The 21,729-nt window shown below is 41.3% G+C and overlaps 1 protein-coding gene across 1 annotated transcript; it reads left to right on the top strand.

Moving 5' to 3' along the window:
* The first annotated feature begins 865 nt into the window (after positions 1–865).
* On the top strand, positions 866–21,442 carry thbs2b (thrombospondin 2b). Its single transcript, XM_072666599.1, has 21 exons — positions 866–1,194; positions 1,455–1,526; positions 3,293–3,849; positions 4,573–4,657; positions 9,105–9,316; positions 9,696–9,930; positions 10,909–11,079; positions 11,561–11,737; positions 12,720–12,893; positions 13,879–14,006; positions 14,142–14,294; positions 14,796–15,014; positions 15,648–15,755; positions 15,882–16,041; positions 16,138–16,256; positions 16,377–16,611; positions 17,983–18,210; positions 18,322–18,593; positions 19,021–19,118; positions 19,610–19,749; positions 19,840–21,442. The coding sequence occupies exons 2-21, from the start codon at positions 1,457–1,459 to the stop codon at positions 19,845–19,847; spliced, it is 3,549 nt and encodes a 1,182-aa protein (XP_072522700.1). The 5' UTR covers positions 866–1,194; positions 1,455–1,456; the 3' UTR covers positions 19,848–21,442.
* The last annotated feature ends 287 nt before the right edge of the window (positions 21,443–21,729 follow it).

Here is a 21,729-nt window from a genome sequence, read left to right as displayed (position 1 = left end):
TGTTCCTCTTGTACAAGTGGATCAGACACAGCAGTGCTGCTGGAGCTATTTAACACCTCAGTGTCACTGTTGGGCTGACAACCAGAAAAACCCAGCCAACAGCATCCTGTGGGCAGCATCCTGTGACCACTGATGAAGGACTAGAGGATGTGGATCAGTTAGTCAGTCAGCAAAGTCAGTCTCAAGGTGGACCAGCTAGGTAGGAGTATCTATGAGAGTGCACAGTGAGTGGAGACAGTGTTTAAAAACTCCAGCAGCACTGCTGTGTCAGATTCACTCTTACTGGTACCAGCACAACACACACTAACATGACACCACCATGTCGGTGTCACTGCAGTGCTAAAATGACCCACCACCCAAATAATAGCTGCTCTGTGGTGGTCCTGTGAGGTCCTGACCATTGAGGAACTGGGTGAAAGGAGGTTAACAAAGTATGCAGAGAAACAAATGGACTACAGTCTGTAATTACAGAACTACAAAGTGCTCCTATATGGTACAATGTATATGTTTTCTAACAAGAAGGTAATTTTATTTGGCATACTGTATATCAGTCAGATCAGTATGTAGCACATAGCTCTGGAGAGATAACTCCAGTCCTAAATCTAAAACTAACCCTAGCTAGCCTACCTAGGGGCCTACCTCCATCTGAGCCTGTGTGAGCTCAACTTTAGCCTCAAAGCCCAGTCCAGTGCATTAGCGAGCAGTAAGTGTCAAAAATGACAGACTCATTCCCCTCAGCGACCTGCATAGCTCCCTCCTCTCTCCTCATGACTCCTCCTCGAGAGCACGGAGGCGCACTTGGCGATAAAACCTGAACCCGAGTGTCTAGCTTTAGGGAGGAGCGCAGCGGCTGGGCTCCGCTCTGTGTGCGCCGCGTTTCACACTGAGCAGCTACTGCAGCTCAGCACACGACGACATCGCTTAACAGGAATAAGTGATTGACGTTATCCCTCCTAATCCTCCTGTTACCTTTCTTGGTATCTCTCCGTTTTCCTCTTGTTATCACTGCATGCGCCACTGCGCCTGGAATCATTTGGACCCGCTTTTTACGCACGGTCTTTCTGCCTTTCCTTGGGGACTTTATCCCTACGAAGGTGATTCATGTGAAGAGCATTCACCCATTTCCAACGTCTGTGAGGAATCTGGCATTTGTCTTTTCTTTTCCTTAATCCAAGGAGTGCGTCTTCAGTTGAGGTAAGGCTTTGGTGGTCTTATTTTCACAGAAGGTGGAGGCCTGTTTTCCACAAGGCATGTTTATTGAACTAGTCTAGAAGTTGCACCGAGTTGCACAAGCTCTCCAAGTGGTTTCCTAATTCAACAGTATTTCTCAAAAATGTCAAATATTTCTCGAAGGCTGTCATGCAGAGTGCTTTTAAAGACTGTTTTGCGTTGATATTTAAGAAAGTGTAAGCTGTCAAAAGCAGCCGTTTTGAACAGGTTTTATGTGTTGTTAGGAATGATGCTTCTCCGAGGATGCCACTTTGCTCTGGCCCTTTTGGTCATGTGTGCCTCTGCCGTGGAGCCAGGTAAGCCTCCGTTCACTCCTGATTCAGGTTCACATGCCAGGCCTGGTTACTTAGATCTGATCCTGTTCATTTGTGTTTGTAAGTGACCCATAATCTGTTGTGAGTGTGAACGGACTGCAGGGAAAGGACCTGCATGGATCCATTTCATGAGGTTTGCTGTTGTTGGTATGCTGCCTATGTTGGGTAATATTGATGATGGCGATGATTGAAATATGCATGCGCAGTAAAATGAGATGTAAGAAACTGTACAGTTAGATGATTTTCCTGCCAACTGAATTTTCGGAATCAGATGTATTTAAGCAGGACGATTACCAAACTGTGAAGGACTGCAGCCCTGGAGGGCAGGATTTCCCCACCACTGGCCTGCAGGGTGTCAAAGGCGATATGTGAATTGACAATGTGTTTCTAATAAAGTGGGCAGGGAGCGAATATACAACAGTTTGAAAACTGAAACAGTAACAAGCAGCAGACCACTGGTCTGACTCTACGTACTAAATATCTGTCAGATAAATATGTAGAGCTGGACCTCAGCTACCTCCATCTGAGCCTGTGTGCGAGCTCAGACTTAATGGAAACCTAACAATGATTTAGAAAGCCTTCCATGAGTTCATATTGGGCTGTTCTCATAATGACTGTGTGTCTGATATATATATCTAATAGAACCGAAGTGATTCTAATCTGATTGTAAAGATCAGATTTTTGTGTTCTGAAAAAAAATAATTATGCATATAAATATATAGACTGGCAAAGCTGTCTAGGTGTCGGCCCTATCGTTGGGAAATCATAAGTTTGATCCATCATAAGAATTGCCCTCTTTCTTCCCTCATCACTTAATGCATTGCACTAGTCAATGCAGGCTGATGATATTTATCATTATTACAATAAATAACATTATGTTTTTCCATTATTAATTATTTACAACCTCACAATCTGATTGGTTGAGATGCGTTCTGACCATGCTGATATTTGTGAACTGCATGGCTTGGACTTCACAAAAGTAAAGTCTGTTCACAAAGTGGCCATCTTTGCAATGCCACCATGTTATTTCCAGTCATACTAGACCATGCTCCCATCTCTATGAATGAGGAGAGACTAAATGACTCGAAACTGAAGGTTAAATTACTGTTTCAAAAAACATACTTTAAATCGTTGATTTAAAAAAATCTGACCAAAACCTAGCGTTATCCCACTAGCAGGTCGACAGTCCACCGCTCGCAGCGTAACCAGAAAGCTGATTGGCTCTTTTTGTTGAAAGGCGCCATGTTGAGCGTTACGAGAACTCCCATCCATATTTCACCCAGTCGCTGGTCTCCAATTTATACTGTCTGTGACTGAGCTTACTGAACTGTCAACACATTCGACAGTTCTATGGCTCTAAGGTGAGTTTAATAGGTTCAGTAATCACCTCAGACTTAGTTGTGAAGCTATGCTTTTTTATGTTAAACATGAGAGGGAGTGTGTACCACACGCATATTGTGGATGTCATTAGCACTTCTAAAACACTGACCAGCTTTAAGTTTTATTATAGCAAGAGCATAAAAACTTAATCAGTTCTGGTTAATTAGATGTGATGCAATGCAGTGTGCAAAATGTTGAATAAAACTTTTTACAGCATTTATTGTCCACTTCAACATACAAATAAATACATATTGTGACATATCATGAAAAGTATTATGATATTATATATATTAGAAACTATATCACCCACCCCTTCTACAGCTATTGCCTCTGAGTAGAATTTTAGCTTTTTATTTGTGTTTCCGCAGATGTACAGGTGGAGGATGAAACCATGTTCGACCTAATCGAACGCAGTGGGATCACAAGGAAGACGCCTGGGGTCAAACTTTTCCGAGGTGTCCAGCCTGATACCATGGCGTACCGCTTCATCCGCTTTGACCTGCTTCCCTCCGTGAACCCACAGGCCCTGGAGCAGCTTCTGCTGCAGATCCAGAACAATGAGGGTTTCATTCTGACGGCATCACTGCGCCAGGACCGCACATCCCGTGGCACCATCATGGCCCTGGAAGGCCCCGGCGGGCGCAGGCAGATGGAGGTTGTGTCCGATGGTCGCACCAACACGCTGGACCTGGTGTACTGGTGGGCGGACGGCTCACGCAATGTGATCTCCTTTGAGGATGTGGACCTGTCAGACTCGCAGTGGAAGAATGTTACGCTGCATGTGCATGGCGAGACGATCACCCTGTACGTGAACTGTGGACTGATCGACAGCTTCATTCTGGACGAGCCTTTCTATGAGCACCTAAGCGCCTCTGGTGGACGAATGTTCGTGGCCAAGGGATCCAGCCGCGAGGTGCACTTCAGGGTGAGAATATTGCATCATTTATGCAGTTCATGCAGGTCCTCAGGTGGTCCATGGTTTTATTTTGCTCAACTCCCAGCACACCTGAACCAAGCAATCATTAACTGACTACCTGATTAGGCTGTGCTGGGAGGAGGAATAGAGGGAAACGTGAAACATCTGGTAGTCTTTGAGCACACAATTGGATTACATTTTTGCAAAATGAGTGGACTGATTCACGACTGTCTTTACTTAACCTAAGTGCACTGGTGACGCACTGGTAGCGTGCAAGAGCTTTTATTGTACTCATTTTACTACTGGTGAAATAGAAATGCCAACTCAGGCAAAACAGGATAATTAACCTGAGTTTTAGGTTAGGCTGTAGGCTAGAAACAGCTTAATAAATCACAGTATTAATGCACTTCAGTAAACAATGAATTAATTAGATCACAATAATGCAGGATAATCACGATCCATGTCACTTTATTGATTTACCAAAGCTTATGCGATAAGTTATAAAATCCATATAATTCTGATACTAATATGAAGGGATGCACAATTGGAATCATGTCAGATAAAAAAAATTGTCATTCGACAAATGTCCACACTTGACTGATGTAATCAATTTTGGCATTGGCATATGTATGTAAGAAATATTGGATATTATCATCCGCCCCAGCTTCCCATATTGATGTTTGCATTGTGAGGCCCAGCTTAAAGTTTCTGAAATCTTTGTGCTCCCCTCAGGGCTTGCTACAGAATGTGCAGTTTATTTTCGACACCCCTCTTGAGGACGTGTTGGAGAGTCGGGGCTGTGAGCTGGCAAACCCAGGTGAGGTCAAAGGCTTGTAAATGCTTCACAAAAACAGACTGGACTGGTGATGGAATATTTAACAGACTGGACTGGTGATGCACTGTGCAGCGACACCTGCACAAATATGACCTGTATGGAAGAGTATTCAGAGGAAAACCTTTCCACGTCCTCACCATAACACGAGAATTGTCGTGAGCAAAGGTATGTTTAGAGAAGGGGGGAGAATTTCATCAGAATAACACCTCTCCAACTGTTAAGCACAGGTGTGGATCGATGATGCTTTGGGCTTGTTATGCAGCCAGTGACACAGAAAAAAATTCACTGGTACAGAAAAAAGTGGATTCTACAGCTTAATTATCCTAAATACATCCCAATACAGCCACAATTGGCAACCTCAAGAGGCACACGCTGAAGGTTTTGCCGTGGCCCACACAGCCCCCTTAACCTGTGTGTTGTCTGTGTAGGCCTCAAAAACCTGTGCATGCAAGATAGCCCAGGAATCTTACAGAACTTGAAGCTTTTAGCAAAATACAGGCAAAAATCCCCCAAACAAGACCTGAAGGCTGGCTCTAAAAAAACATTTACAAGCTGTGATATTTGCCAAAGGGGTGTTATTAAGCACTTGCCATGTAGGGTGCTCAAACCTTTGTGTTGGGACCTTCTGCCATTAATATGTTAAACATTATCTAGCCTCAAATATTAAAGAAATATATTATCTATGACTTCATACCTTTTGGAAATCAGGTCATCTTTTAACATGCCCATTCCACCCAAAAGTTTGCATGACACTGTATATTCATTTCACCCTCTGGCAGTCCCTAAGCTACATGTCACTTCAATGGAATGAATAGTTCCAGTCTCCAGTTCTAAAGGTTTAAGTGGTTTCTTTGGTTTGACGCATCATGTTCAGCTCATCAGATTCTTATCATAGATTTGATTGAACTGATTGAATCTGATGTGTAACAGTAGAGAAAGCACCGAACTATAAAACTGTGGAGCCCCAGGATTAGAACGGAAGAACTAAAATGGAAAAAATGTCGGAAAAAATGAAATTTCCTAAGTGTTCAGCAGGCTGTCCCTCATGATCATGGGATGGTTTTAACACTTGGCAGTTAGCTTCGAAAAATAAATAGCCTGAGTGGAGCTCATACTCTTGGAAGCCTACATGCACTCATCCAGACACAGATATGCCAGCCAGACTCAAGAAATGATTAGTGAAAGCTAGCTTGGAGCAGAATACTTTGTGTCTGTGTGTGTGTTGGGGGGTGGGGGATTTGTATGAGTTTGTCAGTGCGTGCCATTCTTTATCCTAAGGGCAAAAGTGATTCAGGGTCAAGGCTGGTATGCTTCTGGAACCATTGTGTGAAGTTCTGTGTGTCTCAGACAGACATAGTGTAGAAGTAAGGCTTAGCTTAGTGGCAATGTCTGTTTTAGGCCAAAAGGCCACTTGTGAGGTCATGTAATAGAAAGCAGCAATGGCTGAAAAAAGAGGTCAAACTTAAATACACACAGGCACACATGCACACTCACATGCTGCCTAGCACACAGTCGTTAGGGATTTAAATGCATTTAACAGACCCAGAATTGAAGAGGGAAAAAAATGCTGGCTCAACAAACGGCACTCCAGGCCAACATGCTCTCTTGATTTAGGGACCTTTGGCGTGTCTAGTGTATGACCAGTGCGTATTTGTGTGAGCTCAAGGCTACAGACTAGTGCCGTAGTCTGTATATAGCCAATGTGCATATGTATATTGTAAACCTCTATTCTATGGGATGTAATGTGTCCTGCTAACTGAAGGACACAGACAGGGCAGAATCAGATCTTGAGGCTGAAATTAGTGTGCGGTTGCAGATGTTGCGACATTCTGTGTAACACCATTCAAAGGTTTCCAAATGCTCTTGTCCACTTGTGTAACAATTCTGCATGGCCATTTTTCAACTTCTTTTTAACTTGACTGCCTTTGTATTGTGTCTCATTCAGAAATCACTCAGACCTTATACACAAAAGTAATGAATTTAAATGAGCTGTTTTTGTAGACTGAATGCACTGGCGAGTGAATGGTACATTGGGAAACCTTAACAGTGTTGTACCTATCACTATACTATATGGACAAATGTTTTGAGACACCTACTCATTCATTAAAAAAATTGTTTACCTTGCTTTTGTTGAAGTAACTGTCTCTACTGTCCAGGGAAGGCTTTTAACTAGATTTTGGAGCCTTTGCTGTGAGGATTTTTCAGCGACAAGAGCATCAGTAAGGTCATAATGTTGGATGATCACCATCCCACCCAATCCCCAAATTATTCCAAAAATATTGGATGGAGCACCATCATTCCAGAGAACACAGTTCCACTGCTCCACAGCCCAATGCCTGGGAGCTTTATACCCCTCTGTTTGTGTCAGTGTGTCAGCAATGGGTGCCACTTAAAGTAGCTGAATGCACTCATTAGAAGGGGTGTCCACAAACATTTGGACATGTAGTGTACATTTGCATTTGAAAAACTGAGCAAAATTCAGTTCCTCATAACATTGGCCCTTTAACATGACAGCGACACTAAGATCAACTATAGTGAATAGCAAGGACAGCTGTCTACTGGTCTTTAAAGCATGTCATCTTCAGCTGTATGCCTGTAATTATGCAGTATCATAAATAGCTCAAAGAATGCGAATGACCTGTTCTTACTGTATACTTTGTTGTAATTTGGAGAACATATTTTTAGTGGTGTACAGTAGGTGGGCTTCTTAAAAAACTGCTGTGCCTGTGCTTTTATAGCCCCTTAAAATAACTTTAAATGTCCCTTTCAAAGGAGAGTGAGTGGTAGACTCAGGGAGAGTCCATGTGCTGTCACAGAAACTTGGTGGTTTCACGTGCGTGACATCACTGGGGCCGTGGAAACTAGGGCTCAGGATTGCTTTGTACTCCTTGGAACAATCTTCAAGTGTTCAAGCCTTGTGCATAATGAAGGTTTATTACAGGCAGGCATAGACATCATGCTGTGGACCCCCTCTATTCCCCAAAAAGTTTTTCCATTCTGCCATTCTGTTTCCCTGTTCGTCAGCAGCCATGAAAATGTTCTTCCTGTGGTTGACTACCATACCATCCCTAGGGCCATCAGCACAGGAACTGAGCATGGCTTCTCATGGCCCCCCATGGCCCCAATGTTCTGTTCTCTACACTTGTGCATTACATTTCCAGAACCTCTTTGCCATTGCCATGTGTTAAAGTGTACATTTGATGTATTATGTTATGCCTGGAGCCCCCCATGCTATTCAGATAGCCAATCGACTGAACGACCATAGACACATGATACAGGCTGTAGAACATAGTGCTAGATGTACTTTTATATCCATTCACTTGAGTTCTATCCCTTCCACTGTCCCAGGTGGCTAGCTTGAGTAACCAAATTCTTACTTCGGGTCAGTCTGTACTTTATCACAAGTTCTGAAACTTTGCTGACGTGTTAGCCAGACACTTAAGTCAGTTATAGTGTAATTTCACACATTAAAACGATAGCTCATCAAAAAAGTATCCTCCTACTCTAAATATGATTAATATCCCAAGACATCTCTGAAGATATGAGGCTAATGTAGCTCATAAGTAATAGATTGGAATAAAATTGGAAGCTGTCTAAGCATTGGCCGTGTCTTTGCTGGTTTGATCCTTGGCCGGGAGCATTGTGAAATAATGGTTAGGAAGTGCAAGAAAAAGAATGCAAGAAAAGAATGTAAAAAAAAAGAAGAAATAATATGCAGAGAGATAATGCTACAAAAATGCTAATATTTGATAGCCCTTTATGAGACTTATAGTAGTGTGTTAATTTAATAATCTAATGGTGGCATGCTTGAGCAATTCTTTGGCCATTTTACATTAAAGACAGAAGCTTTTAAAGACAATCCCTGCATTATTTTCAGATAGTAGGACTTTTACATGTATAACTGTGTAAGTAGCAGGTTAACAGAGACTCTTTCAGTAAAGAGCTCTGGCACAGAGCTGCTGCATCTGTTTTCCATTTCTAACATATAACCAAAGCCTACTTCTAAAGGCCTAACCAGTGGGACGGTTCTATCTACCTAGATAACGCTGAGAAAAAAAATAAATCTGATTGGACAACCTCCTGTAGAAGGCCATGAAAACCCTGAGGCTTCCACTGGGACGCTCATCCAACTTCAGAAACATTCAAGGAATCTGATATAGATTTGCTTATGTGGTTTTTGACACATATCAGATGTACAACCATGACAAAAGTAGCTAAAAAAAAGAAATATCAGTCATCTTGAAGCCTGAATTCCACATTACTTCAAAGCTACATTAGCCTCCAGTACATAAGTAAAGAAACATCGGCCACTAAACATGCCTACATTTTGAGCAAGTGAAACATTTTGTTCATTTGTTTTTTACTGACGCACCATTTTAACCTTCACTCCTTTAACGATTTCCACATTTGTCCTGTTCTCTGTGGGCAGAGGATGTGAATACTGTGAGTGAGAGTGCTGAGCAAGTGGACGTTCCTTCCTCCATTGCCACAAACCTGATCGGGCAAAACCCTGAACCCCCAGCCACCAGTTCCTCCGAGCTGATGTGCGAGCGGTCCTGTGAGGAGCTGGCCAATCTCTTTGAGGAACTCAAGGGCCTGCGTGTCGTTGTTAGCAACCTCATTGATGGTTTGCAGAAAGTGGTGAGTCTGCTGCACTCTGTTTTTATAGTTTTGCATGTGAGTCCAAACAGACATGTCAAACTGGTTGTGTGCGAACAGCCTCAGTTAGAAGCAGAACAAGTTGGGAACCCCACAGAGGCAATTTTTCACTGTTTCCGTTTGCTTAAACTGGGTAATTGGACCATAATTGGTGTCTACCCGCATACCTGTGGAAGGAATGTTTGCACTGTAAATCACAGCGTTTTATGCACTTTCTCGGTTGTGTGGAAATTTATGACTATTTGAAGGCGGCACCCTCCTGTGAGTGTAGGCTGGATATTTTTGGGTGTGGGGTGGGCAAGTCTTGTTGAGAAACATGGGTCCCGCTGGCTCATCCAGACTGCTTGGTGCTGGGTTTCAGACGGAGGAGAACACTGCGATGCGGGAAGCCCTCAATAAGATGCAGGACCCCATAGAACAGAGCATGTGCTGGCAGGACGGCCGGATGTTTGAGAATAAGGAGGACTGGATTGTGGACAGCTGTACCAAGTGCACATGCCAGGAGGGGAAAGTGGTGTGTCAGCAGATCACCTGCCCTCCGGTGGCTTGTGCAAATCCATCCTTCATCGATGGGGAGTGCTGCCCAGTTTGTCTTCGTGAGTGACCCTCAAACTTCAGCATTTAACATGTTTCTGGAAAGTTAAAGCCCATCATCACTATTACCTTATAGCAAAGATACTATAATTATAAGCGATTACAAGTGGGAATATGGGAAATCTGTTATTTCACAGAAATAAATCCACAGTAAATTACCCTCTGTCTGATCAGACTGCTTCCTCAGTAATAGTAGTTCTGTTTGACTGACCTCACTATAACATAATAGAACAAATATGGGACATAGCCATGCCCTGTGTTGTTCTACTGATGTCTGCCCCATAATGTTTAATCTACTGTGAAATTCAGGAAACTGACACCTGTACATTTTACAGTATGAATTGATCGATCAAAGCCCTAATTAATGATATTATGCAAACTCATCTGGTAAAGACAGCTAGTTATTAGAATATGGGTTTCTCGAACCAGACCAGGTGATCATGGCTTTTCCATTGCTAGTGTTCGCAGATAGGGAGCTCGAATTCGGCACGTGATGAAGTGAAAGCCAGGGAGAGCAAACGAGAATCTGTGTTAGGCTAAAAGCTAATTCTAGTGCTTACCAACGTCTGTTCTTTTAATCAAATTGGAGTTAAACACACACACAAGGGAAAGTACTGGTTTTATTTTTTACCAGGAAGACCTTAAGAAGGCCAAACATGGGAAGCTAGTTATTAGCTTGCTAATAGCTCATCACATTGAAAGGGCATAATGAGAGGAACGTGTTAAAATGCTATGAAATGCAGGTTCTGGTTGCTGGTGCCATAAACCAGGCAAGCAATGTTTATCTTTTTTTCACGAGCCCTCCGTAAAAGGAAAATCAGTGTGTTTGAGGCAAAATAACAGGGTTGTAAATACTGTTGTGAAAAGTATTTATCACATCTCTTTTGCACATTCAATATGATCTATATTAAGTAATGTGTGAAAACGAGTCTCTGTTATGGGCCCTTGCATTGTTTTTAACTGTTTATTTCTGTGGTCAGCTATGGACAGTGACGATGGCTGGTCTCCATGGTCCGATTGGACTCAGTGTACAGTCACCTGTGGCAGCGGAACTCAGCAGAGAGGCCGATCCTGTGACGACACCAGCAACACATGCTCTGGCCCTTCCATCCAGACTCGCAGGTGCAGCCTGGGAAAATGCGACCGGAGAGGTATACAACATGCATTGTTTCTGGTTGTCAAAAATTCTATAAATCTCTGACCCCATAATAATATGACTAGGATTCTAGGAAACAAGTCAAAACATCATAAATGTATCATCTTAAATTTCACCATGATGTGATTTAAAACAGTGAATGCACAAAGGATCTAAGTACGCAATGATGGATTGTGGATGAGGATAAATTTGCTCAGTACTGGTCTACAGACTATAAAAAGAACCATTTGATTTTGACCAGACAATGAGAGCATGCTTTATTAAATATTAATAAAATCTAATCTAATCTAATCTATTCTAACATTCTTAAATCAATGTAACAGTTTTTTTCTAGGGTTGTAAAAAACCATCAATGCAACAGGATTTTTACACCCACATTTAAACCTGTTTAAAGCTTTGTTTTTTAAAATCTGTAAAATCTGTTTATGGCAAGTGCAAGGAGAGAATGTTGAGTCTGTGTGTGTGTGTGTGTTTAGTGCGCCAGGATGGTGGCTGGAGTTTATGGTCTCCATGGTCCTCGTGCTCTGTGACATGCGGAGATGGGGTGATCACTCGCATACGCCACTGCAACTCCCCCCTTCCACAGCGAGGAGGCAAAGACTGCGAGGGGGAAGGAAGAGAGACGCAGAGTTGCCAGGCTAAGCCGTGCCCGAGTGAGTATGGCGGCCCAAAGTTGACATACTTTAACAAACTCAACCACACATGCTCTTTTAAAACCCATCTCATCCACTCCCTGCTGTCCAAAGTTGAGCCAAGAAGGAGAGAGAAAGAGTGATGTCATTCTTTCCAGGGCTCAAATTATCATTAGAGCTGGGAGGATACACAACTATAGGGTTGGCAACTTTCACCACAGGGGATTATGGGTAAGACTCTCATGACACGCCCAATAAATGAGATTGTCCTGAGGGGCACAAGAAGCAACTGTGCTCAGTTGGAAACACAGCAGGGTTTCTCCAGCCAGGGGCACTGTGGGCTTAAGATTTGGCTAACCTCTTGATGGAGATTTAGTTTCGGCTAGAAAGAAGGCCAGAAAGAGGCAGAGCTGTGCACACACTCGTCTGCTGACTTTGGCCATTTATATGTTATTTCCACAGTAGTGGAGCATGTGTAGGCACTCAGGATGCATTACCATATTAGAGTACTTATGTAATGCAGTATACAGTCCAGAAAACGAAGAGCCAGCTTGAATGATAGATTTCAAATGTCTGAAAAGTGATGAAATTTGACGTCAATTTTAATTTCTAGGATTGTCTTCAGTTCTTTGAAGCCTCACTGAAATATTACTTTGCTGTCTCTTTTGTTTAATAGGCTTTATTTTGCACTTTTTTCTCCAATCATTCCAATTACCCAAATAGAACAAAGAGAACATAAAACTAAATAGCAAACAGGGCAAAAACAAGATGTAACCAAATAACAAACAGATGGTCCAGAAAAGGAAATATGCGCTCCAGAGGCCTGAAGCAAATCAATATTATTCCATCACACAAACATAGCTTTCAGCAGGTCCCAATACAGACTCCCTGAACCCGAACTCGAGACGAGGCCTGGTGCCATTTGCTGCTGTGGACTGTGAGGCTCACGTTTTTGAAACTCATGCATTGAACTCATGCATGGACTGTCTTTGTATTCATACAGTTGATGGTGGTTGGGGCCCGTGGTCACCTTGGGCGGCCTGTTCAGCAACGTGTGGTGGTGGTCTGAAGAGTCGTGAGAGAGAGTGTAATAGCCCTGCTCCACAGCACGGCGGAAGGAAGTGTATGGGAGATTCTGTTGACAACGAAGTCTGCAACAAACAAGAGTGCCCTGTCAGTAAGTGTCTGGAAGAATTCTGGCACATGATCTTGATCACTTTTAACCACTGGGAGGTAGAGGTGGGCAATATGGTGGTATTTTATGGTTATTGTGATACATTTCGTTTTGACATTGTGATAAATAACATGCTTTTCTGAATGTTACTTGGATATTTTAAGTACTTAAAGAACGCTGGCTATTTTGATTGTATTTTTTCTAGTGGATCAAAATATTATCATACATATCACATATCATGAATATTGTCTTTGTGGTTTAATGGTATATATTATTCTATTTTTGCTATTTTGCCCACCATTATTAGCAAATCCCTATTTAAGTTCCTCACTCTCATAATAATATACCATATATACTGGTGTAGTTATTATTCATTCATAATAGTTACTGCATAATAAACTGTAAAATAATTAATTGTGAATTGTAAACATAAAGTTTCAGAAAATAATACTTTTTTTGTATTTTTGGTATTTTGGTTCTACTATCAACATAATTCAGACAAACAATATTTTAGATAAAACTGTGATGTACTACAAAGTATTATAGTACTATAGATAGAATAATATAAATGCTACTTCTGCAGAAATATTATATTATACTTTACTATTATAAAATACTATATTATAAAGTGTATTATGTATTTTTATATATATTGTAGTTAGATAAATACATTAGTATACAATACATAGTGTGTTGTGGAAGCATTATGGAGTATAGCATTGTTGATTAGACACCAATCCTTTATTTAAAACAATTGCAATTACATTGTAGAGCATTGTAGTTTATTTATTTATTTATTGTATAAATTGAGTATCATTATGTTATAGTTTTGTTGTATCACCCATCCATTTTCTTTTACTGGTTTACTATTTCAATGTTGTTTTAATAATATTTGGAAATATTTGGAATATTTTCTAAAGGCATTTCAGAGCAGATTGTAGGTTTTGAATAGAATAGCAGTCAACTTGTATTGCTCCACTTCTGCCAGATGGCTGTCTCTCCAACCCATGCTTTGCTGGAGTGGAGTGTAGCACTGTCTCTGATGGCTCCTGGGAGTGCGGGCCCTGTCCATCAGGCTACCGTGGCAATGGAACCTTCTGTGAAGACGTGAACGAGGTAATTTAATAGCCGACTGATCTGGTCCTGCGTTGTATGTGTACAATATGTTACAATCAAGACCTCTTTTAATTTCTGTGGCACCTCTCACTCTGTCTTTCTCTTTATCTCCTTATAATGTGGGGTCCTGTGCAGTGTGATATGGTGTCAGATGTGTGTCATAGGCTGGGTGGGCTGCAGCAATGTGTGAATACAGATCCGGGATTCCACTGTCTGCCCTGCCCCCCACGCTACAAAGGCACGCAGCCCTACGGCATGGGAGTGGAGTCAGCTAAAACCAACAAACAGGTCAGTCCCAGAGCCCCCCTGCTCAAATGCCTGAAATGTTCATTCACTCAGGAGAGCTACCCTGGCAGGGCCATTTCTGAACATTTGAGGGCCCCAAGTGACAGCCTACTTGATGGGCTCCACCTGCACCAATCTTAAGGTGTTGTATGTAACAATGAAAAGGAATGAATACTTTATCAATTTTAACCAGAAAATAATAATAATAATATATTCTAAACATGTACTTGTTTGGAATATATTATTATTATAACTGTTTATATAAATTAACTAAAGAAAGAAATATATACATATGCAGCTTTGTTGAGTTTTTTGGAAGCAGAGCTGAGAGCGTAGTAGAGTTCATGAGGTGTTGGACACAAGCAATAAAAGCCTGCACACTCACAAGGCCTCCAAGCAACTGCTTAAAGGAAGGTACGACCATGCACACTATGCAGTGTGTTCTGAATCTTTATTTCAAGCTAATGATTCTTTACATCTCTCTGAACCCCTTTTGTGGAGCAGGTATGTGAGCCCTACAATCCATGTAAGGACAACACCCACAGCTGTCACAAAAACGCTGAGTGTATCTTCCTCAGCCACGTCACTGAGCCCATGTACAAGTGCGAGTGCCGTATTGGTTACGCTGGGGATGGCATCATCTGCGGAGAAGACTTTGATCTGGACGGGTGGCCCAATCAGGATCTGGTGTGTGGAGCCAATGCCACTTACCACTGCAAAAAGGTACTACATTACACATATTTATCAAGTGAATGTAGCCCACAAGTTCATAGGACCTATTCACAGTGTAGCCCTGACCAATCTAATCACAGTTCTGATATTGCTTTCATGTGAAGTGAGAAAAGTACTGGGAACTGGAATGTACTTCCAGTTTTGTGAAGCCATATGGACGCAGCAAGAGCCGAGACAATATACAGTCCACTTCAAGTCAACTAAAAAGCAAAAACTAACGTGCAGTTTTAAATAGTATATTTTATGTGCAGTACGCCTCTTGTATGTCATCACTCTGGAGTTTTAAACAAGGACAAATGCGAGCACATAGAGAGAACTCACAAAAGTCGTGATTACATCATTCTTAGCTTTGATGGTAATGGTCTTATTACGCAATGACACACCCTAGAGAGAAACCATGGCCACAATCTGCAAGATGTCATGTATAAGGCAGGTTAAGGCATAGCAGATTTGAGTGCCTGAGAAACAAGAAGTAAAGAAGAGAAGCAGTGGTAAAAACAAGAGCAGAAATATCCCACCAACTTTAAACAGAAACAATTTCATGTGTATTTAGGCAGTTTAAATCATTAAATCAAGGTACAGTGTTCTTATTTGGAAAGTAATCAAAATGCCTGGCCCTTTTAGGATAATTGCCCAACCCTCCCCAACTCTGGACAAGAAGATTTTGACAACGATGGACAAGGAGATGCATGTGATAAAGATGATGATAATGATGAAATTGTTGACGAAAGGGTAAGTGGCTTTCTACTTTACCACTGATTAGAACTTGTTAAAGTGGTTAGAGGAAGAGCATTTGTAACATTGATCATTGTGCTGCCCATATAAACTAAGAAACCTTTGCTTTATCTTGCATTCCAGGACAACTGTCCCTTAATGTACAACCCTCGGCAGTACGACTATGATAAGGATGCAGTGGGTGATCGATGTGATAACTGCCCGTATGAGCACAATCCTGCTCAGACTGACACAGACAACAATGGGGAGGGAGATGCCTGTTCTATTGACATGGATGGAGACGGTGTGAAATATGCCCCTTGACATGTCTTACCATTTTGCTTCTGATGTAACTGTGTGTGAATGATGACTAACTTCTTTTTACTGTTATAATTTTTAGAGATTCTGAATGAGAAAGACAACTGCCCCCTTATTTACAACACTGACCAGAAGGACACAGATTTGGATGGTGTTGGGGACCAGTGTGATAACTGTCCCCTGGTCCACAACCCACAGCAGGTCAGGATGAGGCGATATGGGGGGTTATGTTTATTAGTTATCAGGGTTCCACTATATCCACTAAAAAAGACCAGTACTGCAATGTATTATGTCTAAGAAAGCTGTGTGTTTTTTTTATAGACTGATGTGGATAATGACCTGATTGGAGATCAGTGTGATAACAACCAGGACATAGATGAGGATGGCCATCAGAATAACATGGATAACTGTCCATACATTGCCAATGCCAACCAAGCAGATCATGACAATGATGGCAAAGGCGATGCTTGTGACCATGATGATGACAACGATGGAATTCCTGACGACCGGGACAACTGCAGGCTGGTGCCTAACGTAGATCAATTGGACTTAGATGGTGAGGACAGGATAAAACACGACTTTAGGCCTACCTTTACTACACTGCTTACAATCTGCCCATGTAGAGGCTGTGCTCTCTTCATGAGGCAATGCTAGCTTTAGGCCACTTGGTAAAGACAACACAGCAAAGTGAGGAGTCAACAAAGCAGATCTTGGGTTCAAACCCCTCTTGGGCAAATTCCCATTCCACAAGGTGGGATTAGAAATGAAACAGTGCTAGTATGCTAATGCTCAAGATTAACTAGAGTAATTCCACAGTTTAGTGTGAGGTTCATGTATGCTTACCCATGGCATCAGTGGCATCTGGGTGAGCTCTTTTGCTTTTCACTGTAGCAGACAGGAATGAGCCCAGTGCATGGCCTGTCAGAGAATGAGAGCTATTGTGAGGTTATGATACAGGTAGGGGTCGCCCGGGGCAACACGTCTGATTTGTGATATGTGGAGCTGAGGAGCCGAAGCTCATGTGCGTGTGCTCTGCAGATCATCAGGCAGCTATGGAGACATCAGACACATTTCTTCTGGAATGCTCCTCTGGGCTCCCCACACCTGCTTATCTCAGTGCATACTCCTGCCTTTCGGTTGAGCAGGGAGCAAGTCGGAATTATTTTGGTCCTTCTTCATATTTTCCTATGAAGGTTATCCAAGGACCTATCTCATAAAAAATGAAAATCAAAGAGAGAAGGTATGATAAGAGGGGTGATACGAGAGGCATAAATTTTTACTGGCACCAAGAATGCTGGAGAGGTTCACTTTGAGCTTGTGTTTGGTGTCTGGCATTGAGTTGCCCTGTTTTATGGGGTATTTTAAATACGTATATAAGGGTTCTATGTGGGATTCAATAAATGTCACTGGATTATAATAGTCCAACAGTGGAATAACCACAGGCTAGTATAAAGTGGTGTAAAGTGACAATGGATTTAGCTTTCTTACATAAAGTATCTTTATTTATAATGTGGGATGAAATTAGCCTTGGCATAAAAGTGTGTGCTCATTTCAGCTGTCATCACACTTTTTGTTGCTTGTGTCACAGCCCAAAAAGATTCTGTTGGCTGTGTGAGCTGAGTTTAAGGCTTTGGAAATAAATTTTACCATCACACTGAGAGAAAAGGGCTTCTTGGTTGGCTACGCTGATATACCATGTCCAGTCACATTAGGATCAGATGTTAGTATCACCTATTAACTACAGAGTAGCAATGGTTTTCAAATTTTCTTTCCATTTTTTCCATCTTTTATGGAAAATCAACAAATTGCTGATGTGTTATATATACACTATTGTTGCTAGTTCATTGCCAGTTCTGTACGAAATCTGTCAAAAGATGAAAGAAGAGCAGGCTGTCAGTGGGAATTACTACTTCTCATTTCCTTCCAGGCGATGGTCGTGGTGATGCCTGTAAGGACGACTTTGACAATGACAGCATTCCCGACCTGTTTGATGCCTGCCCAGAGAACAATGCCATCAGTGTCACAGACTTTAGGAAGTTTCAGATGGTGCATCTGGATCCTAAGGGAACCATTCAGATCGACCCCAACTGGGTGGTCCGAAATCAAGGCAAAGAGCTGGTACAGACTGCCAACTCTGACCCTGGCATTGCAGTTGGTAAGAAAAATGCATGACACAGTCCTCACATGGTCACGTTGTCCCAATCAGCAAAACAGGAAAAGAGAGTTGTTTTGATTTGGGTTTCATTTGGTCTGTTTACGATTACAGGCTTTGATGAGTTCAGTTCAGTGGATTTCAGTGGAACGTTCTACGTGAATACAGACAGGGATGATGACTACGCAGGCTTTGTGTTTGGCTATCAGTCTAGCCGGCGCTTCTACGTAGTGATGTGGAAACAGATTACACAGACTTACTGGGAGGACAAGCCATCGAAGGCCTTCGGCATCTCTGGAGTATCGCTGAAAGTAGTTAACTCCAGCACGGGCACAGGAGAGAACCTGCGCAATGCCCTCTGGCACACAGGCAACACCAAAGACCAGGTGGGCCTTTACCTCCTACATCACGAGTATGGAACTCAACAGTCCTCAAGGTTTAGTCCCTGCTCTAACACACACAATTTAACCATGATAAAGGACTTTATAATTAACTAGTAAACCGAATCAGTGGAGTTATAGCAGGAAAAACATTCATTAGTGCAGACTGAGCACTGTGTAGGAGTTTCAGGACTGTGTATGTGCTGCTGGGTGTGAGTAATCGGTCTCGTATAATTGGAATATGGTATCCACAGCTGGACTTTGATCACTTTTCAAACCAGTGCAACTCACTGCAGTTACATCAGTGATTCAATAAGGATCAGATCTGTGGTAGACTGGGAGTTGTTCTTGCCATGTCTCTGTCAAGGGAAACCACAAGGTTTAAAACAGATGTGATTAAAGGTTTTGCTTCTTTTGTTTGTGTATTACTCAGGTCCGAACACTTTGGCACGATCCAAAGAACATTGGCTGGAAAGACTACACTGCTTACCGCTGGCATCTGATTCACAGGCCTAAGACTGGCTTCATCAGGTAAGAGCTCACTCAACTCAACAGCTGCCATCCCTTAACAGGGAAGGGACGTATCATCAAAACATACATTGGAAACATTAATTAACATTGTAACATGTTATAGATAGCTACAGCTATCTACAAGAGCTTTTATGACATCCCATTGTAAATCCATAGACATTTAATACTATGCTGGAATTCAGTGAGTAAAGGAAAACCGCATGGCTAGGTGCTTGATTTTGCACCTGTGGCAACACCTGAATTTTAACACCTGAATCCAATACTTTTGTCCTTATAGTGAATGTAATGCTGTAAATATTACATGAAATGCTCACACATTCACAATGTAAAGAGAAACTTGTGATAAAAGTAGTAATATGCTAATTTAAGGAACACCAATGTTCCTGGGTTATTGTAATCCAAACTATGTGTTTGTTATTTTTATAATGTAACATTTGCATCCTTATGTCCTTTCTTTTCTTATTGATATGTTCTGTCTTATTTTCTTGCAGAGTTGTGGTGTATGAAGGGAAGCAGATCATGGCAGACTCTGGGCCTATCTATGACAAAACATTTGCCGGTGGTAGACTAGGGTTATTCGTTTTCTCTCAGGAGCTTGTCTTCTTCTCAGACCTCAAATATGAATGCAGAGGTGAGAATATAAGATGACTGATACGCGTTGCACAATTCTGAACCCATATCTAGTGCACTGAATATTAACATGCGTTTTTTTCTCCGGCAGACATCTGACTTTGAAGCATCTCCGACCATCATCTTCATGTCAACAGTTTTAGATCAGTACGATGCTTTACAAATGTAATGCAGACTAAAGCACGTACAGAAAGGTCTTGTCCAGCTTTTTTCACTTTAGTGGAACGCACAGACTCATGGGCTTCATGTCCTTTGACAGTAGAACTGACTCTAATTTGGATGGCCATAGTAAGAAGATAAAGTTGCTATAGAACATCACATTCCTTCACATGACCCTCTTAGCTTTGGTTCACAAATACACTTCAGTACAATCAAACCAAACTGAGTCCTGCCTTCTTGAATATAAACCCAAGGGTTTAAATATTATCTTTTTTATGTAGTCATGTAGTCTTTTTTATATGTGTCATATTAGTCATTTTTAAGTGTAGTTTTACAGTGGTTACAAGTGTTGAGTGGAGAAGATGTATGATATTCAGAATAATACTATTTCTACTGTAACTTATTTGTCTGTTGTGCAAGATTATGAATTAACAGTTTGTTTTGCTTTTGCCAATGATTGTAAATACTTATTTATTTGTGTACACTGACAAACGTTCACAATTGAAGTGTAGAAAAGATGTTTTACATCTTCATTCAAAATGCATTAATTACTAGAAATTAAAATGATTTATTGAGTTATGGTCCAACCCATACCAAAGTTTTAGGTGTCCTTTAAAATGTCCCAGTAAATTCTCTTGCATATTTGTTTTTTTTCTTGAGCAGAGATAAAATTCAACTTGATGTGAAACTAATTCTGGTGAGAATTTCAGTAATTCTAGTCAAGAAGATCTTGATGATCTAATGAACAGCATAGTGTCAGGCAAGAGCAGGACTGTCATGTGTTTGTAATGGAGGTTAATGAGAACACATACATAAGGTATGTCACATTGGGCGTTTGGTAAAGGGGGGGGGGGGTGAATTTACTGCTCCAGTTGTGAAATTGGAAAGATGCTTCTGCACAAATTAATGTCCATCGTTTCACGCCAGTGTTCCCACTTAGCAGTATTCGATGTAGCTTACTTAAGAAGAACATTCTATGCAGTTTGTAATTTGTGACATGTAGCATACCCCACATCTTTTCATCTCACATCACATCATCACTCATACTGGCCATAATGGACAATGACTGTAAGACATAAGAAGCCTGATCAATGTTGCACATATTTTCTAGAGCCTAACCAACACAAATTAACTGCAGAACATTAGCTATGGCTACAGCGCCCATTTCATCTCATTTCATCCGTTTCAGTTCTCATCTGTTTTTTTGGGGTCAGTTACTATTAAAAAAAGAGATAAAGGGATGTTTAATATACCATTGCACTTAATCAATGAACGAACATCTTAGCTGGTAAATTGTCAGTGCGTCTTTTCTTTAATCAAAACCTGCTATTTCATATACATGACATGTCGGTTCATCTGCATTGTATAGCTTGCTGCTAATTGTTGTCTCATTTTATGTAGCATATTAACATCAAGTTTTCATAGACTAACATCATTTTTCAGTTTTGATTGAGGTGTTTTTCTGCTTTTTGCTCCCTCAGACATGTTGGAAATAAATACATGATAAACCTTTTTTTTTTAATAAAAAAATATATTTACTAATTATCTCTTACAGAATGTATTTTTTCTCTCTTGTCCCCTTTAAAAATGTGCCACATTTAGTCACCTTGCGTGTTTAAGGTGGTAGTAACTTCAGATGGTGTTGCACAAGGATGCTTGGGCTATAAAGGCCTTCTATAAAGGCCTGCTATAAAGCCCTACAGGGTGTAATAGAATTAATAGATTTAAAAGAGATGGTACAGTACAGTGAATGTAAAGCAAAGCTGATGTTAATGATTGGCAAAAAGGAGTGATTGCAATTGGGCCATAGTGTGAAGGAAGT

The sequence above is a fragment of the Salminus brasiliensis genome, chromosome 22 (assembly GCF_030463535.1).
Source record: "Salminus brasiliensis chromosome 22, fSalBra1.hap2, whole genome shotgun sequence".
NCBI lineage: Eukaryota > Metazoa > Chordata > Actinopteri > Characiformes > Bryconidae > Salminus > Salminus brasiliensis.
The sequence above is the reverse complement of the archived record's forward strand: the minus strand, read 5'-3'. Positions and strand labels throughout refer to the sequence as shown.